Raw genomic sequence first — 23,656 nt, 5'->3', positions numbered from 1 at the left:
TGTGGCAGTTCCCATCGATTTGTAATCTGAGTGAAGACTTCGTGATGAAGTCAACACTCTCCCGGGTGGAGGTCATGCCTGCTGAGGAAGTCTGCTTCCCAGTTGCCAACTCCCGGAATGAACACTGCTGACAGTGCTTGCACGTGATTCTCCGCCCAACGAAGAATCCTGGTGGCTTCCGTCATCGCCACTCTGCTTCTTGTGCCGCCCTGGCGGTTTACATGAGCCACTGCGGTGATGTTGTCTGACTGAATCAGCACCGGTTGGTTGCGAAGCAGAGGCTCCGCTTGACTCAGGGCGTTGTATATGGCCCTTAGTTCCAGGATATTTATGTGCAGACAAGCCTCCTGACTTGACCACAACCCTTGGAAGTTTCTTCCCTGAGTGACTGCCCCCCATCCTCGGAGGCTTGCATCCGTGGTCACCAGGACCCAGTCCTGTATGCCGAACCTGCGGCCCTCGAGAAGGTGAGCACTCTGCAGCCACCACAGAAGAGACACCCTGGCCCTGGGGGATAGGGTGATCAGCCGATGCATCTGAAGATGCGATCCAGACCACTTGTCCAACAGATCCCACTGAAAGATCCTCGCATGGAACCTGCCGAAGGGGATGGCTTCGTATGATGCCACCATCTTTCCCAGGACTCACGTGCAGTGATGCACAGACACCTGTTTTGGTTTTAAGAGAGCTCTGACTAGAGTCACGAGCCTTCTCCGCCGGGAGAAACACCCTCTTCTGGTCTGTGTCCAGAATCATGCCCAGAAAAGGCAGACGCGTCGTAGGAATCAGCTGCGACTTTGGGATATTCAGAATCCAGCCATGCCGCTGCAACACTTCCTGAGAGTGTGCTACGCTGATCAGCAACTGCTCTCTGGACCTCGCCTTTATGAGGAGATCGTCCAAGTATGGGATAACTGACTCCTTGTTTTCTCAGGATCACCATAATTTCCGCCATTACCTTGGTAAATATTCTCGGTGCCGTGGAGAGCCCAAACGGCAACGTCTGGAATTGGTAATGACAGTCCTGTACCACAAATCTGAGGTACTCCTGATGAGGTGGATAAATGGGGACATGCAAGTAAGCATCCTTGATGTCCAGAGACACCATAAAATCCCCCTCTTCCAGGCTTGCAATGTCCGCTCTGAGCGATTCCATTTTGAACTTGAATCTTTTCAGATAAATGTTCAGGGACTTTAAATTCAATATGGGCCTGACCGAACCATCTGGTTTCGGTACCACAAACATTGTGGAATAGTATCCCCTTCCCTGTTGAAGGAGGGGAACCTTTACCACCACCTGCTGGAGATATAACTTGTGAATTGCCGCTAACACTACTTCCCTTTCTATGGGGGAAGCTGGCAGGGCCGATTTGAGGTAACGGTGAGGGGGCATCACTTAGAATTCCAGCTTGTATCCCTGAGACACAATCTGTATAGCCCAGGGATCCACCTGTGAGTGAACCCACTGGTGGCTGAAATTTCGGAGACGCGCCCCCACCGCTCCTGGCTCCACCTGTGGAACCCCAGCGTCATGCGGTGGATTTTGTGGAAGCCGGGGAGGACTTTTGTTCCTGGGAACTGGCTGTATGGTGCAGCTTCTTTCCTCTACCCCTGCATCTGGCAAGAAAGGACGCACCTCTGACCTTCTTGCTTCTTTGTGATCGAAAGGACTGCATTTGGTAATACGGTGCTTTCTTAGGCTGTGAGGGAATATATGGCAAAAAATTTGACTTCCCAGCCGTAGCTGTGGAAACTAGGTCCGAGAGACCGTCCCCAAACAATTCCTCACCCTTGTAAGGCAAAACCTCCATGTGCTTTTTGGAGTCGGCATCACCTGTCCATTGCCGAGTCCACAGGACCCTTCTGGCAGAAAATAAGAATTTACTTACCGATAATTCTATTTCTCGTAGTCCGTAGTGGATGCTGGGAACTCCGTAAGGACCATGGAGAATAGCGGCTCCGCAAGAGACTGGGCACAAAAAGAAAAGCTTTAGGACTACCTGGTGTGCACTGGCTCCTCCCCCTATGACCCTCCTCCAAGCCTCAGTTAGGATACTGTGCCCGGACGAGCGTACACAATAAGGAAGAATTTTGAATCCCGGGTAAGACTCATACCAGCCACACCAATCACACCGTACAACCTGTGATATGAACCCAGTCAACAGCATGATAACAGAGGAGCCTCTGGATAGATGGCTCACAACAATAATAACCCGATTTGTTAACAATAACTATGTACAAGTATTGCAGATAATCCGCACTAGGGATGGGCGCCCAGCATCCACTACGGACTACGAGAAATAGAATTATCGGTAAGTAAATTCTTATTTTCTCTGACGTCCTAGTGGATGCTGGGAACTCCGTAAGGACCATGGGGATTATACCAAAGCTCCCAAACGGGCGGGAGAGTGCGGATGACTCTGCAGCACCGAGTGAGAAAACTCCAGGTCCTCCTCAGCCAGAGTGTCAAATTTGTAAAATTTTACAAAAGTATTTGACCCTGACCAAGTAGCAGCTCGGCAGAGTTGTAAAGCCGAGACCCCTCGGGCAGCCTTCCTTGTGGAGTGGGCTTTTACAGATTTTGGCTGTGGCAGGCCTGCCACAGAAAGCGCAAGCTGAATTGTACTACAAATCCAGCGAGCAATAGTCTGCTTAGAAGCAGGAGCACCCAGCTTGTTGGGTGCGTACAGGATAAATAGCGAGTCAGATTTTCTGACTCCAGCCGTCCTGGAAACATATATTTTCAGGGCCCTGACAACGTCCAGCAACTTGGAGTCCTCCAAGTCCTTAGTAGCCGCAGGTACCACAATAGGCTGGTTCAGATGAAACGCTGAAACCACCTTTGGGAGAAATTGAGGACGAGTCCTCAATTCTGCCCTGTCCGTATGAAAAATCAGGTAAGGGCTTTTACAGGATAAAGCCGCCAATTCGGACACACGCCTGGCTGACGCCAGGGCCAACAACATGACCACTTTCCATGTGAGATATTTTAATTCCACAGTGTTGAGTGGTTCAAACCAATGTGATTTTAGGAAATCCAAAACAACATTCAGAACCCAGGGTGCCACTGGAGGCACAAAAGGAGGCTGTATATGTAGCACTCCCTTAACAAACGTCTGGACTTCAGGCACTGAAGCCAGTTCTCTCTGAAAGAAAATCGACAGGGCCGAAATCTGGACCTTAATGGATCCTAATTTTAGGCCCATAGACACTCCTGCTTGCAGGAAATGCAGGAATCGACCCAGTTGAAATTCCTCCGTCGGGGCCTTTTTGGCCTCGCACCACGCAACATATTTCCGCCAGATGCGGTGATAATGCTTTGCGGTTACATCCTTTCTGGCTTTTATCAAAGTAGGGATGACTTCGTCTGGAATGCCTTTTTCCTTTAGGATCCGGCGTTCAACCGCCATGCCGTCAAACGCAGCCGCGCTAAGTCTTGGAACAGACAGGGTCCCTGCTGGAGCAGGTCCCTTCTCAGAGGTAGAGGCCATGGGTCCTCTGTGAGCATCTCTTGAAGTTCCGGGTACCAAGTCCTTCTTGGCCAATCCGAAGCCACGAGAATAGTTCTTACTCCTCCCCGCCATATAATTCTCAGCACCTTGGGTATGAGAGGCAGAGGAGGGAACACCTACACCGACTGGTACACCCACGGTGTTACCAGAGCGTCCACAGCTATTGCTTGAGGGTCCCTTGACCTGGCGCAATACCTGTCCAGTTTTTTGTTGAGGCGGGACGCCATCATGTCCACCTTTGGTTTTTCCCAACGGTTTATCATCATGTGGAAGACTTCTGGGTGAAGTCCCCACTCTCCCGGGTGGAGGTCGTGCCTGCTGAGGAAGTCTGCTTCCCAGTTGTCCACTCCCGGAATGAACACTGCCGACAGTGCTATCACATGATTTTCCGCCCAGCGAAGAATCCTTGCAGCTTCTGCCATTGCCCTCCTGCTTCTTGTGCCGCCCTGTTTACGTGGGCGACTGCCGTGATGTTGTCCGACTGGATCAGCGCCGGCTGACCTTGAAGCAGAGGGTCTTGCTTGGCTTAGAGCATTGTAAATGGCTCTTAACTCCAGGATATTTATGTGAAGTGATGTCTCCAGGCTTGACCACAAGCCCTGGAAGTTTTTTCCCTGTGTGACTGCTCCCCAGCCTCGCAGGCTGGCATCCGTGGTCACCAGAACCCAGTCCTGAATGCCGAATCTGCGGCCCACTAGAAGATGAGCACTCTGCAACCACCACAGGAGAGACACCCTTGTCCTTGGGGACAGGGTTATTCGCTGATGCATCTGAAGATGCGATCCGGACCATTTGTCCAGCAGGTCCCACTGGAATGTTCTTGCGTGGAATCTGCCGAATGGGATTGCTTCGTAGGAAGCTACCATTTTTCCCAGGACCCTTGTGCATTGGTGCACTGATACTTGGCCTGGTTTTAGGAGGTTTCTGACTAGCTCGGATAACTCTCTGGCTTTCTCTTCTGGGAGAAACACCTTTTTCTGGACTGTGTCCAGGATCATCCCTAGGAATAGAAGACGTGTCGTCGGGATCAGCTGCGATTTTGGGATATTGAGAATCCAACCGTGCTGCCGCAGCACTACTTGAGATAGTGCTACTCCGACTACCAACTGTTCCTTGGATCTTGCCCTTATCAGGAGATCGTCCAAATAAGGGATAATTAAAACTCCCTTCCTTCGAAGGAGTATCATAATTTCGGCCATTACTTTGGTAAAGACCCGGGGCGCCGTGGACAATCCAAACGGCAGCGTCTGAAACTGATAGTGGCAGTTCTGTACCACAAACCTGAGGTACCCTTGGTGAGAAGGGTAAATTGGGACATGGAGGTAAGCATCCTTGATGTCCAGAGACACCATATAATCCCCTTCTTCCAGGTTCGCGATCACCGCTCTGAGTGACTCCATCTTGAATTTGAACCTCTGTATGTAAGTGTTCAAAGATTTTAGATTTAGAATAGGTCTCACCGAGCCATCCGGCTTCGGTACCACAAACAGCGTGGAATAATACCCCTTTCCCTGTTGCAGGAGGGGTACCTTGATTATCACCTGCTGTGAATATAGCTTGTGAATGGCTTCCAATACCGCCTCCCTGTCGGAGGGAGACGTCGGTAAGGCAGACTTTAGGAAACAGCGAGGGGGAGACGCCTCGAATTCCAATTTGTACCCCTGAGATACCACTTGAAGGATCCAGGGATCCACTCGTGAGTGAGCCCACTGCGCGCTGAAATTCTTGAGACGGGCCCCCACCGTGCCTGAGTCCGCTTGTAGAGCCCCAGCGTCATGCTGAGGACTTGGCAGAAGCGGGAGAGGGCTTCTGTTCCTGGGAACTGGCTGTTTGCTGCAGCCTTTTTCCTCTCCCTCTGCCACGGGGCAGAAATGAGGAGCCTTTCGCCCGCTTGCCCTTATGGGGCCGAAAGGACTGCGCCTGATAATACGGCGTCTTTTTATGTTGAGAGGCTACCTGGGGTAAAAATGTGGATTTCCCAGCAGTTGCCGTGGATACCAGGTCCTGTCAGCAGGTTCCTTAAGGGCGGCCGTATCCGGAGACGGTAGTGCCACCTGTTTTGACAAGCGTGTGAGCGCTTTATCCACCCTAGGAGGTGTTTCCCAACGTGCCCTATCCTCTGGCGGGAAGGGGTATGATGCCAATAACTTTTTAGGAATTATTAGTCTTTTATCGGGAGAAACCCACGCTTCATCACACACTTCATTTAATTCCTCAGAAGCAGGAAAAACTACAGGTAGTTTTTTCTCACCAAACATAATACCCTTTTTAATGGTACTTGTACTATCAGAAATGTGTAAAACATTTTTCATTGCCTCAATCATGTAACGTGTGGCCCTACTGGAAGTCACATTCGTCTCTTCATCGTCGACACTGGAGTCAGTATCCGTGTCGGCGTCTGTATCTACCATCTGAGGTAGCGGGCGTTTTAGAGCCCCTGATGGTCTTTGAGACGCCTGGACAGGCACCAGCTGAGTAGCCGGCTGTCTCATGTCATCAACTGTCTTTTGTAAAGAGCTGACACTTTCACGTAAATCCTTCCATAAGCTCATCCACTCAGGTGTCGACTCCCTAGGGGGTGACATCACCAGTACAGGCAATTGCTCCGCCTCCACATCATTTTCCTCTTCATACATGTCGACACAGCCGTACCGACACACAGCACACACACAGGGAATGCTCTGATAGAGGACAGGACCCCACTAGCCCTTTGGGGAGACAGAGGGAGAGTATGCCAGCACACACCAGAGCGCTATATATATGTTGGGATAACACCAGAGTGTTTTTCCCTTTATAGCTGCTGTGTATATTATACTGCGCCTAATTAGTGCCCCCCCCCCCCCTCTTGTTTTACCCTATTCTGTAGTGCAGGACTGCAGGGGAGAGTCAGGGAGACGTCCTTCCAGCGGAGCTGTGAGGGAAAATGGCGCCAGTGTGCTGAGGAGATAGGCTCCGCCCCCTTCTCGGCGGACTTTTCTCCCGCTTTTTTTCGGAATCTGGCAGGGGTTAATATACATCCATATAGCCCTGGGGGTTATATGTGATGTAATTTAGCCAGCCAAGGTGTTTATATTGCTGCTCAGGGCGCCCCCCCCAGCGCCCTGCACCCATCAGTGACCGGAGCGTGTGGTGCATGAGGAGCAATGGCGCACAGCTGCAGTGCTGTGCGCTACCTTGGTGAAGACTGATGTCTTCTGCCGCCGATTTTCCGGACCTCTTCTTGCTTCTGGCTCTGTAAGGGGGCCGGCGGCGCGGCTCTGGGACCGGACTCCGAGGATGGGCCTGTGTTCGGTCCCTCTGGAGCTAATGGTGTCCAGTAGCCTAAGAAGCCCAAGCTGGCTGCAAGCAGGCAGGTTCGCTTCTTCTCCCCTTAGTCCCTCGATGCAGTGAGCCTGTTGCCAGCAGGTCTCACTGAAAATAAAAAAACCTAAAACTAACTTTTCCTAAGAAGCTCAGGAGAGCCTCCTAGATTGCACCCAGCTCGGTCGGGCACAAAAATCTAACTGAGGCTTGGAGGAGGGTCATAGGGGGAGGAGCCAGTGCACACCAGGTAGTCCTAAAGCTTTTCTTTTTGTGCCCAGTCTCCTGCGGAGCCGCTATTCCCCATGGTCCTTACAGAGTTCCCAGCATCCACTAGGACGTCAGAGAAATTGACATTGCATTTATTCTAGAGCCCAATAGGTAAATGTCCCTCTGGGCATCCCTCATATATAGGACAGCGTCTTTTATATGCCCCAGGGTTAGTAAAATGGTATCCTTGTCTAAGGTATCCAGTTCCTCAGACAGATTATCTGTCCATGCTGCTACAGCACTACACATCCAGGCCGACGCAATCGCCGGCCTCAGTAGAGTACCTGAATGTGTATAAACAGACGTCAGGATACTTTCCTGCTTCCTATCTGCAGGATCCTTTAGGGCGGCCGTATCCTGTGACGGCAGGGCCACCTTCTTAGATAAGCGTGTCAGAGCTTTATCTACCCTAGGGGAGGATTCCCAGCGCATCCTGTCCGTTGGCGGGAAAGGGTGCGCCATAAGTAACCTTTTGGAAATCAGCACTTTCCTGTCTGGGGAATCCCACGCTTTTTCACATAACTCATTTAACTCATGTGAAGGGGGAAAAGTCACTTCTTGCTTTTTCTCCCCATACATATAAACCCTCTTGTCAGGGACAGGGTTTTCCTCTGATATGTGCAATACATCCTTCATTGCTATAATCATGTAGCGGATGGCTTTAGCCATTTTAGGCTGCAATTTTGCATCATCGTCATCGACACTGGAGTCAGAATCCGTGTCGATATCTGTGTCAACAATTTTGGATAGTGGGCGCTTCTGAGACCCTGACGGCCTCTGCGCTGTAGGATCAGGCATGGGCTGAGACCCAGACTGTCCCAAGGCATCAGCTTTATCCAACCTTTTATGCAAGGAGTTTACATTATCATTTAACACCTTCCACATATCCATCCAATCAGGTGTCGGCGCCGTCGGCGGAGACACGTCATTCATCTGCACTTGCTCTGCCTCCACATAGCCCTCCTCGTCAAACATGTCGACACATGCGTACCGACACACCACACACACAGGGGATGCTCTATATGAGGACAGGACCCCCACAAGGCCTTTTGGAGAGACAGAGAGAGTCTGCCAGCACACACCCCAGCGCTATATGACCCAGGAATCACACAGTAACTGTTTACCCAGTAGCTGCTGTAAATATGATTAATGCGCTAAATTTATGTGCCCCCCCTCTTTTTTTACCCTCTTTCTACCGTGAGTCTGCAGGGGAGAGGCCTGGGGAGCTTCCTCTCAGCGGAGCAGTGGAGAGAAAATGGCGCTGGTGAGTGCTGAGGAAGAAGGCCCCGCACCCTCAGCGGCGGGCTTCTGTCCCGTGATTTTGTGTAAAAGTAATGGCGGGGGCTCATGCATATTACAGTGCCCAGCTGTATATATGCTGCTTTTGCCAGGAGGTAATCAATTGCTGCCCAGGGCGCCCCCCCCTGCGCCCTGCACACTACAGTGACCGGAGTGTGTGGGTTAGTGTGGGCGCAATGGCGCACAGCTGCAGTGCTGTGCGCTACCTCAGTGAAGACAGGAGTCTTCTGCCGCCGATTTTGACGTCTTCTTGCTTCAACCCGCCGGCTTCTGTCTTCTGGCTCTGCGAGGGGGACGGCGGCGCGGCTCCGGGAACGGACGACCAAGGTTAGGTTCCTGTGTTCGATCCCTCTGGAGCTAATGGTGTCCAGTAGCCTAAGAAGCGCAACCTAGCCGCAGTTAGTAGGTTTGCTTCTCTCCCCTCAGTCCCACGTAGCAGAGAGTCTGTTGCCAGCAGAAGCTCTCTGAAAATAAAAAACCTAACTAAAATACTTTCTTATTAGCAAGCTCAGGAGAGCTCACTAAAATGCACCCAGCTCTGTCCGGGCACAGATTCTAACTGAGGTCTGGAGGAGGGGCATAGAGGGAGGAGCCAGTGCACACCAGTAGTACTAAATCTTTCTTAGAGTGCCCAGTCTCCTGCGGAGCCCGTCTATTCCCCATGGTCCTTACGGAGTCCCCAGCATCCACTAGGACGTTAGAGAAAAGCAGATCTGGCCAAGTTGCATTTGACTGGCATAAGCAAAAACGCAGAGACGCTTATGTGCACGTTCTGTATGCAAAAACTCAATGTTTGCATCCATGAAAACAGAACCATGCGACTCTGAACCAGCCCCACAATCTGAGATGATCTCCAATGTAAGATGCCTCCACAAGCAATAAGGCAGCTTATACTTATTAAATGCAATTAGGATTTTACATCTACAGGTTGAGTCTCCCTTATCCAAAATGCTTGGGACCAGAGGTATTTTGGATATGGGATTTTTCCGTATTTTGGAATAATTGCATACCATAATGAGATATCATGGTGATGGAACCTAAATCTAAGCACAGAATACATTTATGGTTCATATACACCTTATACACACAGCCTGAAGGTAATTTTAGCCAATATTTTTTATAACTTTGTGCATTAAACAAAGTGTGTCTACATTCACACAATTCATTTATGTTTCATATACACCTTATACACACAGCCTGAAGGTCATTTAATACAATATTTTTAATAACTTTGTGTATTAAACAAAGTTTGTGTACATTGAGCCATCAAAAAACAAAGGTTTCACTATCTCACTCTCCCTCAAAAAAGTCCGTATTTCGGAATATTCCGTATTTCGGAATATTTGGATATGGGATACTCAACCTGTATTTTGTTTATATATGGGTGAACATGTTAAAAAATTGAAAACGCATTTAAAAAAAACAAAATCTTGTTTAGTAAAAGTAAAGTTTTACTTTATTTTAACCATAATTCCCTGCAAACTTAAATTTATTAATAAAAGTGGGAGCTGCAATAGTGTCAAGGTAATATAAAAGTATCCATGGACAGTAATACAATTGTATCATATGAAGTACAGGTTGTCATATTTGGAGAACATGCACATAAAACCAATTTAATTTCTAAAATGTATACAATATATATTTTCATATAAGTTAGATCAAGGAAGTAATGCAAAAGCAATATAGTTGATCAAAATGAAATTACTAAAGAATAAAAACAGTACATACCTCGTACTCATTAAATAAAATAGATACAAATCTTTGTCTTAACCATCCTCAACATGTGTAATAATCAAAGAAAAACGTAAAGGCCAATACAAGGTAAGCACACAATGGAGTTCAGAGCGCATTAATGCCTTGCTTATGCCTATCAGGATAATGCTATAGGTTAATAAACATATAAACAGCGCATTAAAAAAGATTACGTTTTCACCATGGTATTCAAAAAGTTTAGGGCAATTCTATTTGTGACAGACACGACAAATGATTCACTGCAAGAATAATGATCATTATTTTTTTCATTAATAAAATATCAGAATTTCTGCAAACTATGCTATAATCATTCAGTTAACTGTTAAAGTAACAGGGAAGTTTAATTCTGTAATTATCAGAATTATACAGGTACACATATTATGTGACAGACACGACACTGAACGGGAACACAAATTCAGGATGAGTAAAACTTCCTTCCAAATCTTCCAAAATATGAAACCTACAGTTCCATGACTTAACACTGATAGAGTTGTTGGCTTGGTTGGGTAAAGAAGATAAGAAATTTCAAGTATTTGTAAATATTTTATTAAACATTATTCCTGTGACAGACACGACATAAGAATTGTAACAGACACGACATGTTCCAAAATACTTGCAAAAACCATTTAAATCTGTGAATTAAACTACATCATTATCAAAGCTAACATCTTGAAAATACAGTTTAAGCCTATTATCAAATTGTGGCTCTGGTAAGATTCTTATAATCTGGTGTGTATCAATATTTGCCTCGTCATCAACTGTAGGCCAAAATTTTTTTCCAAATAAGGCACAAAATCACCACAGCTTTCCACAGACTGCCATCTTGAATAAACAATGCTGCCAACTTATGATTTATGAAAAACAGGTGTTTATCATCTTTGGTTTCACAAAATATTGACTTCAGAGAATATAAATTTTCACTACAAGATTAATTGTGGCCACTTTCAAGAAAACATGTTCTGGTTGACATAATCATGGAATTACCCTTTAGTTATGTTTAAAATTTAAGAATGCAGCATCTAGTGGTAATGTGCACCACCAATACAGTGGTTTGAAAATTGCACCTAAAAAAAAATAGCCGTTTTTAAGTTTTCCAATGCATTAAGATGTTCCTATGAACAGAATGTATGATGTAATTATGTACCAAGTGTTCTGCAACTTTGTGGTCCAGCCAATAGCAACCACAATTTATGCAGCACTACAGAATTCCAAACAGATACACAGACATTACAAACTAAAAACAATATGATACAAAAGGGTGAAGATGGCCATTCTCATTACAGTTACAAGAAACATTTTCTAACAGATATTTTTCATATTAATGTTTAAATGTTCAACCATGCTTGCTATTAGGGATGAAATGCTCGACCCAGGATATTTCAACTGGCTCCTTTCAGACTGAACCACAACCTAGGTCGACCCGGACTAACCCAGGTAATTACTGCAGTTTGAAAGTGGTATAAATGTGTGTTGTAGCCCCTGAAACAAAATATTGATTTAGATCAATTTCCAGCTATTTGAAATTGATACAAATCGATGAAAAATCGATCTTTTGTAAATACAGTTTACCCCTAAATATCATATAGACATTCATAGCATATGGTTGTAAGGTAAATAATGGAAAACATATTAAAAAGGCAAATAATGGAAAACAGATTAAAAGGGTTCATGAAAGTAAATATAAAATGTACTCCTAGCCAGCATTTGTAAAAATTATCTTTGGACTGGAAATCAATAAAAAAAAAAGTGATGCGGTCTACATTTCAATTACTTTAAAATAATGATAAACCCAAAGCAGGAAATCACCATCTACTCTAATATACTGTATATAAGGTGTTTTATAACCAGATATTTGATATCAAACACCCTTAGAACACAAGAATAGAAATACTGACATTTTCAAGATGAAAACAAATAACGTCAAGAAACAATATATAACGTAGCGTCACAACCGCTACATTACTGCTCTTTATACCAAATATAATGGCATTTCAATCCATCAAAAAGCAGTGTTTTTGATTTATTGACACTACTTCATTTGGTAAGCAACACTTGTGCAAAATTGGCTATAATATGTAGCAGATTTTCACATGTTGATTAAATCAGACATTGTTGCTTCATGTAAACTGGTTGCTTATCTTTGCACAATCAGTAATTACATAAGGGGAAAAAGCTGTATCTTACCTTTTCCATTTACTGCTAATGCTGATGTAGCTGTAATGGTCAATGGAAGCTGAATCTGTGGAACCAGCGATGGTGGTCTTGGTCTGCTACCCATTCGAGCCCTTTCTGCACCAGGTCCCAGTAAAGCACCAACTGGTTTTTCAGCAGTCACTTCAGGTGCAACAGAATCCTGCTCCTGTTCAATTTGATTTAATTTTTCTCCAGTTTCATTCTGAAATCCATCTATTGAACTCCTGTTTTTCATTGGACTTTTAGGTACAAGTATTTTAATGCCAGATCTAGAAAGGTCCATATTTTTCCTGACTGGAATTATTTGGGAAGGACTTTTGCGCAATTTTGGACTAGCAGAAAGTGGTGCATTTTTTGATTCACTGTCCTTATTAAAAGTCAAAGATTTTGGAGAGATTCTTGAAAAAGAACTATGAGTTGACCTGGAGATTTGTTTTCTGGCATTATTGGGAGATGTCCTATTTGCTTTAGCTATTGTGTTGTTGTCTTTTGGCTTTTCATTGTGTCTTCTGTTAAATTCATGAATATATTCTTCACAGTTTACTAAGTGTTGTTCTGGCTCCCAGGTATCATCACCGCTGTTATATCCTTTCCAATGCACCAGATATTCTATTTTACCTTTTTTATTTTTCCTTTTGTCAACAATTCTTTCTACCTGAAAAAGAAAAAAATTATAACAAATTAAAGACACTTCCAAAAATGCATGATCAAAATACACATGCAACTCATGTTACCAATAATTCAGCTAATTATATAGATGCTTACCTGCCCCAAATGTTTATTTTGCAGGGTAAATATTAACTGGAAAGAGATACTACAAATATGCTGTCCCTATGAATAGATGTTTCCATATAGATGAGGATTTGCTGTTGAATTGAGAAGGGAAGAGGATGGTTTGAACAATAACATTTCCAATTTGAGTTAGGACCTTAGCAAAGCATATTAATTTTATCATCTTTAAATTTTAAGGTGCCACATATTTTTTGCAGCATTGTACAAGGAATATACAAACAACAGAGACACTGACATAGTACAATAAATGTACACTAGGGGGATATATCTTTGGAACAAAACAGAGTAATAAATTGACAAACTAGGGATGATAGACAAGGTGCATGGGTTGAGTACATCACTGTATCTTGGCAGGTAGAGGTGAGTCACGGGGACTGAAGACAGTTCAGCACTCAATTAGGCTGTATCCAGTGAGGTGCAAGCACACCCAGTCAGAGTCGCTGAAAGGGACTAGGAGACACGGAGCACAGGAAGCAAAGATAGTATTAGAGATGAACATGAGGATGGTGGGTACTGCCCATTAGAGCTTACATACAAAGAGAAGTGGTTAGCAGTAGGAGGGCAAACAGAGGAAAGGTAAAGATTGAGGACAAGACAAGCCTAAAGATTTAAGAGGGTTGATAAGCGATGATGAAAAGGTGTGTTAGAGTGAACATTTGAAGCTGCTGAAATTGGAAGAAAATCGGGCTTGGCAAGGGAGTGAGTTCAAGATGAAGCAGCGGAGAAAAAAAAATCTTGGAGACAGACATGAAGCCATATTACTGTACATCGCAGGAGTGTGGGGGCAAACTGAAAATGTAATGGTAGATTTAGAAATGGGAGGATGGTTCATCATGGCTTAACTCTAAACTGTAGCGTAAAACTAAAAGCATGCAAAAAAACAAAAACATCGTCAACCCTTGCATCACATCATCGATTGTCTAGGTGCAAATTCACACTCTTTAGATGACTTTACAACTACACTGAAATGGGCCAGGAACGTGCGGTGAGGTAAATGGCTCAGGAAGCAGCTTTACACACAATATATGAGCCAAGGGTACATGTGGCATTATACACAGGTGCAGCAGTACATATTGCTGGAAATTTGGTGAGTTTTGACCAGAGATGTATGGAGAAGATAGGCAGGTGAGCCATAAACTTTTTACTCCAGAGAGTTTAGACTACAAAAATGATTACACTAATACAAAGAAGATATTTCTAACAAATCTTGTTATTTTTTTTAAAAATAAGAATTTACTCACCGGTAATTCTATTTCTCGTAGTCCGTAGTGGATGCTGGGTACTCCGTAAGGACCATGGGGTATAGACGGGCTCCGCAGGAGACTGGGCACTCTTAAAAGAAAGCTTAGGTACTATATCTGGTGTGCACTGGCTCCTCCCTCTATGCCCCTCCTCCAGACCTCAGTTAGGGAAACTGTGCCCGGAAGAGCTGACATTACTAGGAAAGGATTTGGAATCCAGGGTAAGACTCATACCAGCCACACCATACAACTCGTGATAACTATACCCAGTTAACAGTATGAACAATAACTGTGCCTCTCTCAACAGATGGCTCATACAATAACCCTTTAGTTAAGCAATAACTATATACATGTATTGCAGAGAGTCCGCACTTGGGACGGGCTCCCAGCATCCACTACGGACTACGAGAAATAGAATTACCGGTGAGTAAATTCTTATTTTCTCTAACGTCCTAGTGGATGCTGGGTACTCCGTAAGGACCATGGGGATTATACCAAAGCTCCCAAACGGGCGGGAGAGTGCGGATGACTCTGCAGCACCGAATGAGCAAACTCAAGGTCCTCCTCAGCCAGGGTATCAAACTTGTAGAATTTTGCAAAAGTGTTTGAACCCGACCAAGTAGCAGCTCGGCAAAGTTGTAAAGCCGAGACCCCTCGGGCAGCCGCCCAAGAAGAGCCCACCTTCCTCGTGGAATGGGCTTTTACTGATTTAGGATGCGGCAGTCCAGCCGCAGAATGTGCAAGCTGAATCGTGCTACAGATCCAGCGAGCAATAGTCTGCTTTGAAGCAGGAGCACCCAGCTTGCTGGGTGCATGCAGAATAAATAGCGAGTCAGTTTTTCTGACTCTAGCCGTCCTGGAAACATAAGGTTTCAGGGCCCAAACTACGTCCAGCAACTTGGAATCCTCCAATTTCCTAGTAGCCGCAGGCACCACAATAGGTAGGTTCAAATGAAACGACGATACCACCTTAGGGAGAAATTGGGGACGAGTCCTCCATTCTGCCCTTTCCATATGGAAGATCAGATATGGGCTTTTACATGACAAAGCCGCCAATTCTGACACACGCCTAGTCCAAGCTAAGGCCAAAAGAATGACCACTTTCCACGTGAGATATTTTAGCTCCACGGTCTTAAGTGGCTCAAACCAGTGGGATTTTAGGAATCCAACACACGTTAAGATCCCAAGGTGCCACTGGAGGCACAAAAGGGCTGAATATGCAGCACCCCTGTAACAACGTCCGAACTTCAGGCAGTGAAGCCAGTACTTTGAGAAAAAGGGATAGGGCCGAAATCTTGGCCTTTATGGATCCTAATTTTAGGCCCATAGTCACTCCTGACTGTAGGAAGTGCAGGAATCGACCCCCCTGGAATTCCTCTGTAGGGCCTTCCCGGCCACACACCAAGCAACCTATTTTCGCCATATACAGTGAAAAAGTCTTGCTGTCACGTCTTTCCTAGCCTTTATCAGCATAGGAATAACTGCATCCGTTATGCCCTTTTCCGCTAGGATCCTGCGTTCAACCGCCATGCCGTCCAACGCAGCCGCGGTAAGTCTTGGATCAGACAGGGTCCCTGTTGCAACATGTCCTGACTGAGAGGCAGAGGCCATGGGTCCTCTGAGAGCATTTCTTGCAGTTCCGGGTACCGAGTCCTTCTTGGCCATTCTGGAGCAAAGAATATTGTTCACACTCCTCCGTTTATTACAATTCTCAGCCCTTGGGTCTGAGAGGAAGAGGAGGGAATATATAGACCGACTGGAGCACCCACGGTGTTACTAGTGCGACCATAGCTATCGCCTGAGAGTCCCTTGACCCAGCGTAAAACCTTTTTTATCTTTTTATTGAGGTGGGACGCCATGTAGTCCACCGGAGGCAGTTTCCATCAATTTGCAAAACTGCGTGAAGACTTCCTGATGAAGTCACCACTTTCCCGGATGGAGGTCGTGTCCACTCCCGGAATGAACACTGCTGACAGTGCGCTTACTTGATTCTCCGCCCAGCGAAGAATTCTGGTGGCTTCTACCCTCGCTACCCTGCTCCTTGTGCCACCCTGGCGGTTTACATGAGCCCCTGCGGTCTGACTGGATCAGAACCGGTTGGTCGCGAAGCAGGAACTCCGCTTGACTTAGGGCGTTGTATATGGCCCTTAGTTCCAGGATATTGATGTGAAGGCAAGTCTGTTGGCTTGACCACAAACCTTGGAATTTTCTTCCCTGTGTAACTGCCCCCCACCCTCGGAGGCTTGCATCCGTGGTCACCAGGACCCAGTCCTGAATGCCGAATCTGCGGCCCTCGAGAAGGTGAGCACTCCGCAGCCACCACAGGAGAGACACCCTGGCCCTGGGGGATAGGGTGATTAACCGATGCATCTGAAGATGTGATCCGGACCACTTGTCCAGTAAGTCCCATTGTGCATGGAACCAGCCGAAGGGGATGGCCTCGTATGATGCCATCATCCTTCCCAGGACTCGAATGCAGTGATGCACTGACACCTGTTTTGGTTTTCAATAGATTCCTGACCAGTGTCATGAGCTCCTGAGCTCTCTCTATCGGGAGATAAACCCTCTTCTGGTCTGTGTCTAGGATCATGCCTAGGCGAGGCAGATGAGCTGTAGGATCCAACTGCGACTTTGGAATATATAGAATCCAGTCGTGTTGCCGTTTCACTTCCAGAGAAGGTGATACGCTTTCCAGCAACTGCTCTCTTGATCTCGCTTTTATGAGGAGATCATCCAAGTATGTGATAATAGTGACACCTTGCTTCCGCAGGAGCACCATCATATCCGCCATTACCTTGGTGAAATTGGTAATGACAATCCCGTACCGCAATTCTGAGGTACGCCTGATGAGGTGGATAAATGGGGACACGAAGGTATGCATCCCTTATGTCCCGATTCATTTCAGGCATGCAATGACCGCTCTTAGCGATTCCATCTTGAACCTGAACCTTTTCAGGTATATGTTCAGGGATTTTAATTCAATATGGGTCTAACCGAACCGTCTGGTTTCGGGATTATAACATGGTCGAATAATAACACCCTATTGTTGAAGGAGGGGACCCTTGACCACCACCTGTTGAAGATACAATTTACGAATTGCAGTTAACACTGGCTCCCTCTCTTGGGGGGAAGCCCGCCGGGTCCTCGGTGAGGGGGCATCTTCTCACAGTCCAGCCTGTATCCCTGCAATACAATTTCTATTGCCCAGGGATCTAACAGGGAGTGAACCCACTTGTGGCTGAACTTACGAAGGCGTGTCCCCACCGGGCCTAGCTCCGCCTGTGGAGCCCCAGCGGCATGCGGTGGATTTTTGTAGAGGCCGGGGAGGACTTCTGTTCCTGGGGACTAGCTGTGTTGTACAGCTTCTTTCCTCTGCCCCCGGCTCTGACAAGAAAGGACGCACCTCAGACTTTCTTGTTTCTTTATTCGAAAAGCTGCATTTAATAATGTCGTGCTTTCCTAGGCTGTGCAGGAATATAAGGCAAAATATCAGAATTACCAGCTATAGCTGTGGAGACCAGGCCCGAGAACCTTTCTCCACACAATCCTCAGCCTTCCATATGCCTCTTAAGTCGGCATCATCTGTCCAATGTATATTCTACAGGACACGTCAAGCAGAAATCGATATAGCTTTTGTCTCTAGGACCCAGTATACTCATGTCCCTTTGGGCATGCTTTATAATTATAAATCTATCACTTAAGACAGCATCTTAAAATATTTATATGCATACTAGGGTCTCAATCTCTGCTGATAAGGTACCTGTCCACGCTGCCACAGCGCTATAAACCCATGTCGACACAATCGCAGGTCTGGGTAGTATACTAGAATGTGCACACTATCTGCGGGATCCCTGAGAATAGCTAGTGCAAACAGGACACCCAAGGGGAAGATTCTCAACACATCCTGGCCCTAGTGGGGAAAGGATACAGCCTGAGAATTCTCTTGTGGGAAGCTGCCGTCTCTTGTCTGGAGATTCCCGCTCTTTTTCCTCATGAGAGGAGGGAAATTTACCTCAGCATTCTTCCCCTTAACATGTGTACTCTCGTGTCAGGGACAGATGAGTCATCAGTGATATGCAAATCATCTTTTATTCCAATAATCATATATTGAATATCTTTTAGCCCTCTTGGCTGTAACTTTGCATTATCGTAGTCGACAGTGGAGTTAAACTCCGTGTCGATACTTTGTTATTTTGGATAGTGAGCATAGAGAGACTCTGAAGGACTCTGTGACATAGGGACAGACCAGGGTAGATTTCCTTTCTGTTCCCTAACCTTTTGTGCAATAATTTTACCTCAGCACTTACACATATCCAAACAGGTGTCGGCGTTGTTGACGGAGACACCCTCCCACACACTTATCCGCTCTATCACCTCCTTAGAGGAGCCTTTTACCTCAGACATGTCGACACACGCGTACCGACACACCACACACACAGGGGATGCTCTATTTGAAGACAGTTCCCCCACCAGGCCCTTTGGAGAGACAGAGAGAGTATGCCAGCACACACCACAGCGCTATATAATACAGGGATGTACACTATACTGAGTGATTTTTCCCCTATAGCAGCTTATATACACAGTTTTTCGCCTAAATTTATGTGCCCCCCCCTCTCTTTTTTACCCTTTGTGTACCAGGATACTGTAGGGGAGAGCCTGGGGAGCTTCCTTCCAGCTGAGCTGTGAAGAGACAATGGCGCCGGTGTGCTGAGGAAGAAGGCCCGGCCCCCTCAGCGGCGGGCTTCTGTCCTTTTATGTACTTTAATGGCGGGGGTTAATGCACATATACAGTTTATCAGACTGTATTATGTGCTTTTCGCCAAGTAAGGTAATCTAATTGCTGCCCAGGGCGCCCCCCCCAGCGCCCTGCACCCATCAGTGACCAAAGTGTATGGTGTGCTAAGGGAGCAATGGCGCACAGCTGCAGTGCTGTGCGCTACCTTAATGAAGACCGGAGTCTTCAGCCGCCGATTTTCAACTTCTCTTCGTTCTTCTGGCTCTGCAAGGGGGACGGCGGCGCTGCTCCGGGACCGGACGACCGAGAACTTGGCCTGTGTTCGATCCCTCTGGAGCTAATGGTGTCCAGTAGCCTTAGAAGCCCAAGCTAGCTGCAAGCAGGTAGGTTCGCTTCTCTCCCCTCAGTCCCACGTAGCAGTGAGTCTGTTGCCAGCAGATCTCACTGAAAATAAAAAACCTAACAAATACTTTCTTTTCTAGGAAGCTCAGGAGAGCCCCTAGGGTGCATCCAGCTCTGGCCGGGCACAGATACTAACTGAGGTCTGGAGGAGGGGCATAGAGGGAGGAGCCAGTGCACACCAGATATAGTACCTAATCTTTCTTTTAAGAGTGCCCAGTCTCCTGCGGAGCCCGTCTATACCCCATGGTCCTTACGGAGTACCCAGCATCCACTAGGACGTCAGAGAAATATAGTTTACATAGCCAGAACCCTGGCATATACGTTAGTATGACAGGAAAGGCCCTGCCTCACCTCACCGCACGTTACCGCTATGTACCATATGTCCCAACATCCAGTGGAATTATAGAGTTGGGACTCCTGAATGTGGTCGCTGCAAAAGGGGGCGTGGCTTCGCAGGAATGACAAAATCTCTAGCCAAGCCTTCCATGTCCATTACTGTGGGAGCATGCCCAGCGTGAGCTGCTGGCATACTCCCAAGTCCCTCGTCTCCCGTGAATCGATGCTGTGTGCATGCACATAGCATCTATTCACAGCAGCTCTGGAGCAGCAAGTTACATTATAGGGCTCTCCTAATTGCATGCCCCCCCCCCCTCCCACCTCCATGGGACACTGCGGAGCGCAGCTGGGACAGTGTCCAAAATACGGTGCCGTCCTGCGAAAATCAGGACAGTTGTAGTTATGATGTACATTTCACTTGATGTCAATGTCTCAAAGACAGTGTAACCTCAAACATTTATTCTGCTTTGTGTGCCTTGTACAGGAGATGTCATTGTGTTATATAAGCTTTCTGTATAGGACGTGACCAAATTATTCATGACCTTGGCTTAATCTTCCCTTTGCAAACTATTTTTGGGGACTTCAATATTATATACTTAAGGTTTCTGGTTTTTAGTGTATATTTTTGAGGGACTACTGACCATGAAATAAATCTGCATGTACAGTACAGTATGTGCACTTGTGTATTAAAGATGCTTCTTGGAAGAAAGTGTCCGGTGATAGATTTGCACATATTGTGCACTGCTTAAGCTTTTATAGGAAGATTGTAACATTAACAACTACAGTAAGTACAGTACATGCTCCTTTCAGATGTATCCTGTTGGGAAATTTAAATAAGTTTGAACCTACGTGAACCATGTTTTGGAGTTGGTAATGAAAAAATGCATCTCTACTCCGGACACATTTATATACTAGATTTAACGTTCTATATATGTCTTAAGATGTGTACAACTTAAAATATAAACATTAAAAAAAGAAGTGCAGCTACATCTGCTCATATGCAAATTGTGCAACTTTACTTTCAATTCTAAATAAAGGCCTTTAGCTTCATAAATCTTGTTAATTGAAAACCCCAACAGATAATGAATACAAAAATAATTAATCAATCGATAGAAATACTTATTAAGCAGTGTGGTGGTTCCACATTTTAACCACTTAACTGACTACTTTTCCCCACAAAACCGCTCAGAAATTGTTGGGTTATTTTTATTACTTATTATATGTGCGCTAGTAATTGGCGAATCGATGTTTTGTAGTAGCTATATTATCCAGATAATACTAGTGCTGTAGCTTATGTATCCTTTAATGTGCTTCACACATCCATCATTATATGGCTAGGTTAAACAAATACACACAGATACATTTTAGAAAACAGTCTAGGTAAATAGCTTTATTCTAGCATCAAGCGGCCATTACCCCAACTGCCTGAGTAATATTCCAGTAGGCCAATTCAAAAGGATAAGGAGGAATTGAGCTAGATTAAGTGACTATGAAACACAGGGACACAGACTGAGGTCCCAGCTACTTGAGAAGCAGTACAATGGCAATTTAATTCAAGTTTCATACAACAAAGTGAGAGAGATGGACAGAGATCCACTACTCTAGTACAAGCCGAAACATATCACCAACAGGAATGACATATACAGTACTTAATCACGCAATACTCTAGACAGGCAACACAAGTCAAAAGGATAACCGCAAACCATCAATCCCTCACTGGACATACCCTCTAGATAGTGCCCCATTTCAACCACTTTTTTTAAAATGTGTTTATTCAAGAAAATCATGTAAATACTCAACATTACAGCTTTAAAATGACAGTGCAAAAAATAAAACGGCAGATATAGGCAAGGAGGGTGCACCACGGAACATATCAAGAGGACTATAATCCACATCCAGAGGCGGAGATCGCCAAACCTCAGACTTAGTGATATCTCTATGCTGATGACACTCAAATCTATCTTTCCTCTCCAGACCTCTCCCCTGCTCTCCTCACTCGTATCTCCAACTGTCTCTCTGCTACCTCTTCCTGGATGTCCAAGCGCTTTCTTAAACTTAACATGTCTAAGACCGAGCTGATCATCTTCCCTCCCTCCCGCATAACCTCACCTCCTACAATCTCATTATCTATTGATGGCACTACTATCTCCTCTACCCCCCAAGTGCGCTGTCTTGGAGTAATCCTCGACTCCTCCCTCTCCTTCAAACCACACATTCAGCACCTCTCACAAACCTGCCGATTTCATCTAAAAAATATTTCCAGGATCAGACCCTTTCTGACCCAGGATGCTACTAAGACTCTTATCCAGTCACTGGTCATCTCCAGACTGGACTACTGTAATCTCCTCCTGACTGGCATTCCTGACAAATACCTCTCTTCACTCCAATCTATCCTCAATGCTGCTGCCCGGCTCATTTTCCTCACCAAACGCACTACGTCCACCTCTCCTCTCTTACTAGACCTTCACTGGCTCCCCTTCCCTTTCAGAATCCATTTCAAGCTTCTCACACTTGCTTACAAAGCCCTCACCCACTCCTCTCCCATCTACATCTCTGACCTTATCTCGCTTTACACTCCCACCCATCCTCTTCGCTCTGCTAATGCACGCCGACTCTCCTGCCTACGGATTACTTCCTCCCACTCCTACCTCCAAGATTTTTCACGTGCTGCACCACTTCTCTGGAATTCCCTACCTCTCCCCCTCAGACTGTCCACCTCTCTACAAAACATCAAACGGGCTCTCAAGACCCACCTCTTCACCAAACCCAGCCAAATCTCATCCTAAACCTCTGTTCCACGCTCTCTATGTACCCCATCTGTCTCACCCCTGTCTGTCTACCCCTCCCCTTTAGAGTGTAAGCTCTCACGACCAGGGCCCTCTTCCCTCATGTGCTTACCCTTTTCTTACTTTAAAAATCTTCAGCTGCACCAAATCCAGCAGTCTTCTGCCACCCGATACTTATTCCATTGTCATCTGCTGATGTAGCTATGTTTATTTACCCTGTACTTGTCCTATATTGTCGTCAACTGTAAGTTGCTGTTTTCCGGTTTGATTATTTGTTTATGTACTCTGTAGTTGGGTGCTGCGGAACCCTTGTGGCGCCATATAAATAAAGGATAATAATAATAATAATAATAATAATATGTAAATACAAGTAAGAGGGGTACATAGCCAAAAATGTATATTATAAAAAGAAGGGAGACTGAATTCCGACATAGTTAAAAGGGGGGCATACCATTTCAACCACTTATTGTTTGTATTTGCCTAAAGGTTGGGGGACACCAGCCATAACCACGACAGGGGGGACCCTAATTAACAGTATCACCCCATTAAGATCCCTACGCAATAGGAACATCGTATTGAATAAAGCCAAACGTCCAACACATGACACAGTTCCCTATTAGCTACATGCAGAATAGATCAGATTGAGGTATTCACCTACATCTTTCCACCTAGTGTATGTACATCAATCAATAAAGAAGTAACCATTAATATTACACAGTGACCGAGCGTGCAAAAACAATCACACAAGCTGATACATATTATGAACAAAATAAATGTTTTCTAAGACACTAGTTTATGTATGCAAGTTTATATTCACATCCATGCAGCAGTTTACCCTATGCAGAACAGCAAGAACCAATTGTATGGATGAAAGATTGACACCCAGTAACCCAATCAAACTCATGGACTTCCGTAACCAATCAAACTGAAAGCGGGAACCAACACGGTACCTTAACCCTCTCCCTGACACACCAATCCTAACACCATTCTCCCAGAAAAAGGCCCTGAAGGGCTGAAATGTGTTGAAGCACTCATAAA

The 23,656-nt window shown here is 45.7% G+C and overlaps 1 protein-coding gene across 3 annotated transcripts in view; it reads right to left on the bottom strand.

Moving 5' to 3' along the window:
- Positions 1-23,656, bottom strand: part of CDYL (chromodomain Y like) — a 359,350-nt gene that overhangs the window by 168,243 nt on the left and 167,451 nt on the right. For 2 of the 3 annotated variants that reach the window (XM_063923080.1, XM_063923079.1), the window contains exon 2: positions 12,318-12,981. The exons of the other annotated variant lie outside the window; for it this stretch is intronic. In XM_063923080.1, the coding sequence (XP_063779150.1) occupies positions 12,318-12,981 (664 nt within the window). The remainder of the gene's footprint in view (positions 1-12,317; positions 12,982-23,656) is intronic. 3 annotated transcript variants of the gene reach the window in all.

The sequence above is a fragment of the Pseudophryne corroboree genome, chromosome 5 (assembly GCF_028390025.1).
Source record: "Pseudophryne corroboree isolate aPseCor3 chromosome 5, aPseCor3.hap2, whole genome shotgun sequence".
Classification (NCBI taxonomy): domain Eukaryota; kingdom Metazoa; phylum Chordata; class Amphibia; order Anura; family Myobatrachidae; genus Pseudophryne; species Pseudophryne corroboree.
This window is presented reverse-complemented; position numbering and strand designations above follow the sequence as displayed.